At 31.6% G+C, this 12623-nt stretch overlaps 1 protein-coding gene across 2 annotated transcripts in view; it reads left to right on the top strand.

Moving 5' to 3' along the window:
- Positions 1 to 12623, top strand: part of LOC139501244 (macrophage mannose receptor 1-like) — a 58951-nt gene that overhangs the window by 37264 nt on the left and 9064 nt on the right. For both annotated transcript variants that reach the window (XM_071290264.1, XM_071290265.1), the window contains exons 2-3: positions 5180 to 5440; positions 7101 to 7268. In XM_071290264.1, coding sequence (XP_071146365.1) covers positions 5180 to 5440; positions 7101 to 7268 — 429 coding nt within the window. The remainder of the gene's footprint in view (positions 1 to 5179; positions 5441 to 7100; positions 7269 to 12623) is intronic.

A 12623-nucleotide genomic window follows, 5' to 3' on the forward strand; every position in this document is an offset into this window, starting at 1 on the left:
CTGTAGCTCTTATTTGAGGCGGCGGCGGATTTGCAAATGAGTGTTTTGCAAATTTAAAGTGTCCAGTGTTTATAACTAGATACTAATTTTCACAAAATACACAACCTTTAAGATGCAAATTAAAAACACTGTTTCAGCGCTTGAAATTTGTTTTTTTCAAAGATAGAAAAAATATTGAAATAATTTGATAAACTGGTGTTTTATACTTTAAAAAATAATTCTGTAATATACTATAGTGAAATACTATACACAATATGAAATTTATGGATGTGAAAAGGTCAAGGCCACTTCTTCTTTTGCTATGTTTTAAATGGAAAAAAATCAGAAGGTTCCAAATCAACGCCATTTTGTAATGACAGCTTTTCATATCAGTAGTCAAATTTGTCGTTTTAACATCGTTTATAGCATATGCTTATGATTGAATCGTTTTTGTAGCATTCTATTGAATAAATATCAGAATATTTCTCCTTTTTGTCCTTGTGGTTGAAATGTTGATATTTTTAGGTCTGACCTTTGACCTCAATTTCACGAAATTGTGACCACTCTGGATTTTTACGACCCAACTTTTCTTATTGTACACGTTTTCCTCTTTCCATCGATATAAAATTTAGGTGTGTGTTCTTCCGGACCATTAAAGTTTTAAAAAATGAACTCTGGTTGCAGAACTATAATACATACTATTAATAAGAGGTATAAACGTTTTCCTATATTAGATTTATTAGATATTAGATAGATTTTAATATAATCTTATATAGAAAATATTTTTAATCATGAAAACACATCCTAACAATAGCTTAAGTGATCCAAGTACACAGTTAAGTTATCGTACTTTGGTTTTCTTTGTCTTTTTAGACAATGAATATAGTCCCTAGTGTAAACAGTGTATAACTTGGATTTTTAATTTGATACACTTTTACAATTTATTTCATGATATTTTATGCATGAAATTGTTAGTAGGGGGATGATATTACATGTTAAAAAAATTTGGGTGCTGAATCTTTCTGTTAAGAAGTGATTTGGTCCAGTTCAAAAAGGTCAAATTTTATCACGTCTGAAGCTGTCAAACCGAATTGTATTCCCCCTTAACGCAGAATTGTCAATATTTTGAATTAGAGCAGGTAGAAAGTTCTATTATTTTGATATTATTTGTTCCACTAGTAGTACACTACACCGTAAACATCTTTTTGAGATAGAGCAGGTGCGATTTTGTTTTAATTTGAATTTATTGTCTGAAAGAAATGCACTACGAAATAACTGTGTTCTCGGGCCAAATAAAAGACAAATAATAAGCAAAGACCCATCGAAACAACATCTGATAAACAAATTTAATAATACTTTTAGATATTTGGATGATATTTTGGCTCTCAATAATGACGACTTCAGTATGTATATTAATGAAATTTATCCTGTTGAACTTACTTTAAATAAAGCTAATACTAACAATGACCACTGCCCTTTTCTCGATCTTGATATCTATATCACTAATGGAAAGCTGAATACTAAAATTTATAATAAAAGGGATGATTTTTCATTTCCAATCGTTAATTATCCGTTTTTAGATGGTGACGTTCCCTTGTCACCATCTTACGGTGTTTATATATCTCAACTTATACGATTCGCTCGTGTATGTAACAATGTTTTAGATTTTAACGAGAGAAATTAATGTATTACTGAAAAATTATTACACCAGGATTTTCGATATCACAAACTAGTCAAAACATTTACTAAATTTTATCATCGGTATAAAGACATCATTCGTAAATATAGCTCTACATGCAGACTTCTAATACGTTCAGGTATTTCACATCCAATTTTTTATGGAAATATTCTTTATAAAGCACAAAGGTGTCAGTATTCACCTCAGAAACTTACAAAACCTTTGAATAGACTTATTAAGAAGGGATATAATTACGATACTGTTGTCAAGTCATTAAAGATTGCATATTTTGGCGTTAATATTGAGTCACTGATAAGGTCTTTGCATCGGAACTAAACACATTTATTCTAAAAACAGTTGTTGGCATGACACGGGTTATGTTCTTCTCATATATGTTATGATGGTATGATACTTAACCACTAACGGGAAGGATTGAGCCTGATGTTCATATGATGAAATCATAATCTTTCAGTCAGTTTAATTGAAGTCTGGAGCTGGCATGTCAGTTAACTGCTAGTAGTCTGTTGTTATTTATGTATTATTGTCATTTTGTTTATTTTCTTTGGTTACATCTTCTGACATCAGACTCGGACTTCTCTTGAACTGAATTTTAATGTGCGTATTGTTATGCGTTTACTTTTCTACATTGGTAAGAGGTATAGGGGGAGGGTTGAGATCTCACAAACATGTTTAACCCCGCCGCATTTTTGCGCCTGTCCCAAGTCAGAAGCCTCTAGCCTTTGTTAGTCTTGTATTATTTTAATTTTAGTTTCTTGTGTACAATTTGGAAATTAGTATGGCGTTCATTATCACTGGACTAGTATATATTTGTTTAGGGGCCAGCTGAAGGACGCCTCCGGGTGCGGGAATTTCTCGCAACATTGAAGACCTGTTGGTGACCCTCTGCTGTTGTTTTGTATTTGGTCGGGTTGTTGTCTCTTTGACACATTCCCCATTTCCATTCTCAATTTTACAATGGTTATATGCGTTTATGTCTTTTTGACGAACCAACGCTTTAACATGGAATCCTCAGTGTAAATGGTGCCGTAGGTTTCGGAATTTTGACAATTGTCTTCTAAAGGGCAGATTCATAGACGAAGACGACGAACGACGAAAACAAAATATTTTGTCATCATCTCCGAGTTATTGAGTCTAAAAAAATAGTATGAAATACTGATAAAATCTCATATTCCCAAAATCTTTGAGGTAAAAACATAGATTTGTATCATGAAATCTCCGACAACAAGAAAGCTTGAAATTTGTCAAAAGATATAAAAAAATAAGTCACATTGGTGTTATAGAACAGCTATAAATACAAACTGTAAATAAACCAGATAGAAATGGTCTGATTCATTAAAAAGTATCAGAAAAAAAAAACCACCCAAAAAATAAAAAAAATATACAAAAAACTAACATGAACACAAAAAACACAATTAAAAAACGAAGTAAAGTACCAGCAGATAGTTTAAATGCATCTACAAGCAAATGATAAATCGTGATCTTCCAGTTTTTATATCATCACATTTAGTGTTAAGATGTCATAGACAGTAGGATACAAGGACGACAGTTCGAAGGTTCTATATAGAAAAATGGTCGCGTTTGTTGATGTGGTTCATAAGTGTTTCTCGTTTATTATATAGATTAGACCGTTGGTTTTCCAGTTTGGATGGAAAATGCTAGTCATTCGCCCTTTATAATATGCAGTTTTATGTGTGCCAAAACACCGTGTTGAAGACCGCACTTTGACCTATAATGGTGTACTTTTACAAATTGTGACTTGGATGGAGAGTTGTCTCATTGGCACTCATACCACTTCCTCGTATATCAATATATTGCTTATCTGTTTTTTTATGTGTTTTGTGTTGTATCATCTGGACGGAGTCCACAAGTGAGACTTTATTATGCTGTTTCAAGTGACGGCGTTTGTGATTTATTAAGTTTAAAGGGGGACATTAACTGGTAAATAGATTATATTTGGTATGTAGTTGTATATTTATTGACACATTTAGTTTTTATAAAGATTACTCGGCCTTGCCGCCTTAGTCATTGTCTGTTGACTTTGAAACTTTGCATATACTAGTTGTTTCCATTTAAGGCTTTTCTACCTCAGAAATAGATTACTTTAGCTGTATTTGGCAAAACCTTTAGGAAATTTGGTCCTCAATGCTCTTCAACTTCGTACTTCATTTAACCTTTCAAACTTTGTTTGGATTCGAGCGTCACTGATGAGTCTTTTGTGGACAAAACGCGCGTCTGGCATAAATACAAAATTTAATCCTGGTATCTTTGATGAGTTTATTTAACATTTGTGATTTGTATGTCAGTTTAAAGGGAATCGCTTCAGATAAGTTAATGATATTTTGTATGCAGTTATATAAACATTGGCATGGAGATTGTTTGTCATTGTACCCTCAATTCTGGTCAACTGACTTTACGAGTCTTGCATAGTTGCCATGTTTATGTTTTCGACTAAGTCAGTTTACATAATTTGACTTCCTCATCTTAAGTTTTGGTACGTTATTTGTCGTATTATTTTTCTTTGGCTTTTTACCTTTCTTTTTTGACAATGGTTTTACCAATCTTCAATTAAAAAAATAAAGACATTTGCAACGGATTTTACAAAATTCGCTATTTATGTATATCATTTTCTGTCAAGTTTGTGTTATTTTCGGGTTTAACGAAACGGATACGTTAACGAGCGAGGGCTTTAAATAATGGCGACTTTGATGAATACGAATAAAAATAATCGGAAAGTTAACGGATATCAACAGATCCGTTAGTTAATGTATGTTTTGTAAAAACCATTGTAAAGAATGTACAAAAAAAAAAAAACCACCCCAAAATATCTGTTTGTAATATAATTTCCTAAAAGAACATACACTACTGAGATGTTACACCAAAGTTTCCAGCAATTTGTATTCTTTTTAATATGAAATTCATCTGTTGTTTTTTTTTACAAAAAACAAAACCAGTGGCATGTAAAGTTTATCTTAGTTTATTGTTTTCCATGCCGAAAATAAACGAAGCTATAGTTTTAAACTACATGCTCAGGACAGTCATGTGTTGATGTGTTATTCCATCAATAGACCAGTTACCCTTCCGGAGTCACCGAGATTATTCTTAGTTTTTGTAAGTTCATGTTGCTCCGTCTATAGTTTTCTATTTTATTGTTTGTCGTTTGGTTGTGTTTGGACTTGGTTTGCCATGTCATTGTTCCGTCTGATTACGACCCTTTAAGTTTTAATATCAATTTCGCACTTCGCCTGTCTTTTAAGTCGATATTAAGTTGCACAGACACTCTATCATATTGCATGTAAGACATAATAGTGTCCTATGAAAAAGTGCCAACCGGACAGTTTTTCATAGATTTTTGGTATTTAATAATGTCCTTTGCCATGAAATGTTGTCCCTCAAATAACACCGTTTTAGTGAGTATGCCGAAAGTGCACGAGAAAATGTATTTCTTACGTATTTGCTAATTTGATTAGCGCTTATTTAAAACAATATTCTTATTTTTTTCAGACGGTTGCCCTGCGGGATTAACGACTGAACAGGAATTAATTTTGAATTACGACGGAAACTGCTATTTCTTTTCAAACACTGCCTTAAGTTATAGTCAAGCTAGTATTAGCTGTGCTCAGAAGAAAGGATTTCTAGCTGTTATACGAGACAATGCTACTCAAATTGCACTTTCCAATTATGCAAACCTAGTTACAGATATCACAGAAAGCTCCAGTTATTGGATTGGAATTAAAAGAGAAACGTATACTCAAACTTCTTTAGGTATGTATAAGGTATAAGGGTCGGTATGCATAAATTTAGATTTGTTTTGAACGGATGGATTTCCCTTCATATTTTACGATAAATTAGTACTATGATTGTGGTTTTATGTATATCAGTCCAATGCTCTTAAAAATAATAAAATATATAATCGGGATACCTTTTGTGATGATATCAGTTTTGTAGGGGTTCATTCTCATTTATCCAACTTTTTAAAATTATAGGTCGTACACGTTAAAAAAAAGTTGGATAGATGAGATCAAAGGTAACCAAGAACAAAGAGTTTTTCAATTAGAGTTCGGGTTAAATGACAGGTGAAAAATAAGACTGAAAATTATACCCGGATTACATTTCTGTAGTATTATTTAGCATAGCATGTTTTAAAAAATGTGCAACTGACATTTAGTTTAAATGTAATGTAAATCATTTGAAAGTATTATTAACGTTTTATTACACAAAGACTGAACAGAACAATAAGTGTGACAGGAATAGCTTGGTTTTGAAATCTGCATGTGATGGTTGGTGGTTGTGGTCTCTTGGAAATCTGGTAACTAGATTATCTGTGGTGTTGACGGTGCCAGGGCAGTCCATTTCTGTACATTTCCAGTATACAAGTTCTGCATCTCTGCCCTGTTTTTCTAGTCTTAACACAATATCTGTAGCCTGCAACTGCTAGGTTACTAATAGTTGTTTTCGAACAACATTTAAATTATTAATTAAATTGCTTACTTGATTAAAACTGTGACTATCTTCATTGGACATTAGCCAATTAAATGGTGATTCAATTTGATAATCTAGATTGTGAAAAATTTTGTAACTTTTAACTATGTTGGAAATAATGGAATTAGTAACCATGATCTAGAAATAGAGAGAGGTAGATACAGGGGACTTCAGGCAATGGATAGAATTTGTTATCTTTGTAAAAAAGAAGTGGAAGATGAACTCCATTTTTTCCTAAAATGTTCATCTTTAGGAAATGAGAGAGTTTCCACATTCCTATTACCTAAAATATTTCAAAATGTATATTTCTCTTAAACAGCCTGTATGTTCTAAGTTTATTTCCAAATGACATATTTTTTTCTGTCATCATTTAAAGATGAATACCACAACTTATTATACTTTAATTTTAGTTTGTTTAAAATAAATCTTAAAAAATAAAAAAAAGTTTGATTTCATATATAAATCTATGTCTAAGTGTTTTGATAATGAACTCATAGAATTAAACCTACAACATGAGCTTAACTATGAACATTTATTGTTGTAATGTTATAACTTGCACCTACAATTTAAAAAAGCAATAAAAACAGTCATATTTACTTTCATAAATGTTAATATAAAAATATTACTGATTTGTGGGTTTCTTCTGTATAAATGATGAAACATTTATTTATTATTTGAAATATACTAAATTTTATCTAAAAATAAAATGTAACAAGTTTACCATCGCCTATTTTATATATATTTTTAAAATAATATAAAAACATACAGGAACAAGTTTACTGTCAAATTTTAGAAAGACACCTCATGTATTATTACTAAACAAACAACCCAATAATTAACAAAAATAAAAGATGGCCAAATGAGAATACCTTATTTTAAAAAGTTGGATAAATGGAAAGACATCCCCCGCAGAATAGGTAATTTTGAATTGTGTTTATTGTAGGTGAATCAACAGAATTCTTAAATTTTGATTCAAATTCTCTTTCGCTTGTTCAAACTGGTCAAAAAGGATGTGCAAGGTTAGATTTAACAGAAGATTCTAAATGGATTGCTGATGATTGTGCTAGAGTTTCCTGGGATATCGGGCATATTTGTCAATATACCGGAACAAGTAAGTTTAAATAGTTCAAAGTCTGCTAATTGAAAAAAAATAAGTATTTTAATGTTAAAGTTTGCGTTTTTTCAACAAAAACGAATTTTATACGAAATAAATATTTTAATTGAGTGTAATTGATAAGTTACTCTAATATATCCTGTATAAAATAGAAGCAAGAAAAAATATAAAAAAATAATACCAAAAGGACATTCAATCTCATAAAGAGGAAAATAAAGTGACAACGCCATTGTAACAAGACCAACACATAATCAGTATACAGAACACAACACAACAAAACTAATTACTGAACAACACGAACCCCACCAAAAACCGGGGGTGGGTGGGGTGGGAGATCTAAGCAGATCCTAAAGGGTAAGCAGATCCAGCTCCACACGTGACAAACTCACGTGTCTAAACTGCTAATGGTAAATCATGCAGATTGGCGCGTAAACAGATTAAAATTCTTAGAAATTCACATATTTGTCATTGTTGAAGAATCTAATCACATAAGAGGGCCAATGTGCTATGAGGCTTTTCTATAGAGTAGTAATCCCTTACAAAACATAGGTGTTGAAGCATGATTGGCAATCAAATGAACTTTGTCTTCAAATATAGAATTTTGGTATAAATAATATTCATTGCCATGAAATATTGTCCACTAAGTGGACACCTTTTACAGCAACAGTTGTGTAATAATGTCCATCTACAGGACAATTTTTCATGAGTGCATTTGTATAATAAATCGAGATAACGATATAATAATCCAAGATCTCGATATAACAATTTCGTTTTATCGAGATAACGATATATTTTTTATCGAGATCTCGGTAAAAAGGTAATGTTTTATCGTGATCTCGAATTGAAAAAAAACATTTTCTAATTTTTTGTGTGTCCCCTTACGGCTTCCGTACATTTGTAATTATTACAATTGTTACCCTCGGGTATTTTATTCATTTGATGGAAACAGCTTTTACCAACTACTTTTATTGCTAGCAATACGCCTTGTCGAGGTAAATAAATTATGTCAGTTAGTTATACAATTTCTGACGATACATAAGTGTTTCGCTAAAAAAAATATTCTAACAACATAGCACGATTAATGTTATTAATTACTTCAAAATAACAAACATGTTGACTATAAGCTGGTCATCACCCTTTGTGTTTCTTGACCAAATCTTTTTTATAATCTTTGTGCAGATTATCAATATGTTCAAATTCACATATTTGTATATAAACTCTTCCCACTTCAAATGACGTTATAACACATGAAAATGATGAATAAATAATGAGACATCCGGACATGGCCTATCATATAGTAAGTGTGACTATTTAATACGGGGATCATTCACTATACAACGATCGAACAACACGAAAGTAAAATGCATTGCGCCAGTAAATATTTATCAGGATATGTACTATTTCTTGCTGTTCAGATAGTATTTTCTCAAAGTAAGTATGATGTGCTTAAATGTTTAAAGGGGTATAAATTAAAATCATTTTTTTTTTAAATTTTTGGTAAAAAATGTCATTTATACTGAAAAAATTTTAATTAGAATTATGGGTCATGGAGCTTTGTTCAAACTACGGGTTGTACAAAATTGTCTGATTTTGTCAAGTTTATTCATTAAAATAAAAAGACAATATTGTGAGATAAAAGAAACTAAATGTTATAATTTTAAGATAAAATATGAGAATACATCTCTTTAAATGCATGTGCTTCAAAAACTGAAAAGATAAATTATAGTCAATGGACTTGTTTTCTTGCTAGAACACTAAAAAGGTAAAATTCATCAAATGTTTTGTTTCGGAATGGTGTGAGGCGATGAACACAAAGGCAGTTTCATTCTACATACTTATTTAGATCCATCATAAAAGAGAATGTGCATGCTACAATCTATTAATATGATTTGGTTGTGCTGGTCTATCTAAATTAGTTCTAATTGAATTCTGATATGCAACTATAAAAGTATTATAACACTTTCCTTTATACAAGTTACATTATCTGAGTTATCTCCTCTTATATGGCAAAGTTGAATAAAATGAAACAAAAACAAAGATATTCCCTATTTGTTAGATCAAGATGAAAAAATAGGATACAACTTAAAAATTTCGGCATTTTAACTAATGTCTTACAAACGAATGTCATTCTCATTTTAATATTTGCATATTTCATTAAATATCTAGACCGATTGTTTTCTGCCATTACACAATCCAAGATGGCGGGAGACACCCACATTATCTTGAGTTCGAATATGGCTCGATTTACTTTAAAGTACTGATTTTTCTAGTGGATTGGACCAATAAGTTATAATACCACAGCCCCATTTAGGGCGAGCGTTTAACGCGTAAACACTTACCAACCCGTCATATTCTTTATATGCCTGTATCAAGTCAGGAGCATATTATTCAGTGATTGTCGTAGGTTGCTGTCTACTTTATTTGTACGATAATAAAAGAATAATACAACTCGACTTTCTTTTCTCTCATGGAAAGAAAAACATTTGAATACACGAAGAAATAATACATGATGGCAAGTTTAGGGTTTACAAAGTAGAGAATAATAGACTAAAACATCAGTTTTTCAATTGAACATAGCATATACAACACCTTTCCCTTCGTTTAGAGGAAATCAGATGAACTAAATTAACCTTGAAAAACAATGGAACTTTTGTCTTGCCCGGAGATTCTAGTAACAAATATGAACAAATTAAAATTGAAACAACTTATGTAGCATGATAATTTGTATGTTGTGATTTAAGTGCCCTTAAAAACAAGCTCGAATAAATAAAGTTTGATAAAACATGTAAAATCATTGTTTGTTTGCGGAAAGGAGTATTTGCTCTTTACAACATGAACATATAAACATTGAGTTTAAAATGACGTATAGAGGAAGACGGAGTGCCCGGATAATACTACCGACCATCTAAAGGAAAACTGACAATCCTAGTCAACTAAGACAAAAATTATCTGACGGCTTCAAAAAACGTTCATTTTAAAGAAATACTACAAAGTACCTAAATCGATGCACGAACAACTTTCATACCTAGAGGAGGGACGCACATGTGTCTTATATTATCTTACAGTCGCTGGATATTATGTCATTTGTAACCTGCACGTCATGTCTCTGTTTCCTACCTATATTATATTCTGCCGCTGTATTTCGCGGAATGATATTGGTAGATGTATGAGCTTAACAATCATCCGGGTACATCAGATTTTTTTTCTTTCTTTTATCCTTTTATATAAAATGGCAATTTTGTCAAGTATGTCGATGACACGATAACGACAACAAAGGCACAGACATTCCTGTTTTAAAGTTGATAAGATTGTTTCATCCCACCTTTTTTTTTTATAAATAAAGTACAATAATTAACCTTGAATTTATTACATAATTTGTAATTTTAAGTGGGATGAAAATTACTGATCATTACTTTCATCGTACTTCTGACCTTGACTAATATTAATTTTAAAGTGTCTCCTGACCGAAAAAAAAGTTTGTTTATTAATCATAAAAACAAGAATGTGTCCATCGTACACGTTTGCCCCAATCGCAATATCATTTTCTATGTTCAATGGACCGTGAAATTAGGATAAAAACTCTTATTTGGCATTAAGATTAGAAAGATCATATCATAAGGAACATATGTAATAAGTTTCAAGTTGTTCGAACTTCAAATTCCATAAAAAAACTACCTTGACTAAATTTTTTAACCTGAAGCGGGAAAGACGAACGAACGAACGGAGGCACAGACCAGAAAACATAATGCCCCTCTACTATCGTAGGTGGGGCAAAAAAGTGGAGAAGATTAACATAATATAATTCTTGTATTTCAAAACGACACTTTTAAAATAACAGAAGTCAAAATTTAAAGTATGTCGATAGTCATATTTTGACATAGTATGAGCCTCTCCGTGGGGTTTTTGATTACGTGATTTCTTGACCAAATAGTTCATGATGATTTTCTTATTTGATTTTTTAGGACTGTTTTTTGTTATGTGTATTGGATTATTTGATTATTTGATTATCTTGATTACAAAAAGTGATCATATTGACATCCCAATAAGGGGTCTCTAATATGAAAGCAGTTCTTTGTTATATGAGTGGCCTCTAATGTAAAAGCAGTTCTTTGTTATATGAGTGGCCTCTAATATAAAAGCAGTTATTTGTTATATGAGTGGCCTCTAATATAAAAGCAGGTCTTTGTTATATGAGTGTCCTCTAATATAAAAGCAGTTATTTGTTATATGAGTGGCCTCTAATATAAAAGCAGGTCTTTGTTATATGAGTGGCCTCTAATATAAAAGCAGTTCTTTGTTATATGAGTGGCCTCCAATATAAAAGCAGGTCTTTGTTATATGAGTGTTCTCTTTAATTGTAAAACTTTTCAATTTTGATATTCTTTTCTTTTTAATTAATGAACATGCTAAGCACATGAGCAACCCAACTCTAACTAAGGGTCAAAAGTTTCAAATTTATGGACCCAAATGAGTGTAAGTCACAATACTATATCAGCTATGGTTTTATTTTAAAAAAAAAACCTGGCAACTATTCGCGAATTGTTGGATCCAAATTCTGCTTTATTTATGTTTGAACAAAAACAACCAATGTTACTTTTAAATTTTCATAACTGTAGCTAATGCCCTTTTAATGATTACAAAGTTTTATGACCACAAAGGACGTTCAAAGTATTAATCTCTTAATATCTCCTTCTAGTTTTGTTTTAATCTATCTTAAAAGACTTCCGATTTATGCTAATTAAGTACGAAAGGTAATGACTAATAAATTATCATCCTTGTTCTCACTATGGTCATAACTAGTTCTCGCTACATTCGTAACTTTTGTTTGTGTTTTTATTTTTAACTATGGTGTTGTCAGTTTATTTTCAATCTATGAGTTTGACTATCCCCTCTGGTATCTTTCGTCCCTCTTTTTTTTCTCTCGCTATAGTCATTACATAAACTCGCTATAGTCATAGCTTGGATTCGCACTGTTACTGGCTATGGTCAGAACTTATACTCACTACGGTAATACATATACTCGCTATAGCCATAGCTTGGATTCGCACTGTTACTGGCTATGGTCATAACGTATATACTACGGTAATACATATACTCGCTATTTGTTTTCGCTATAGTCATAACCTGTACTCGCTGTAGCTATAGCTTGGATTCGCACTGTTACTGGCTATGGTCATAACTTATACTCACTACGGTAATACATATACTCGCTATTTGTTTTCCCTATGATCATAACATGTACTCGCTGTAGCTATAGCTTGGATTCGCACTGTTACTGGCTATGGTCATAACTTATACTCACTACGGTAATACATATACTCGCTATTTGTTTTCCCTATGATCATAACATGT

Source organism: Mytilus edulis, chromosome 13 (assembly GCF_963676685.1).
Source record: "Mytilus edulis chromosome 13, xbMytEdul2.2, whole genome shotgun sequence".
Lineage (NCBI taxonomy): Eukaryota > Metazoa > Mollusca > Bivalvia > Mytilida > Mytilidae > Mytilus > Mytilus edulis.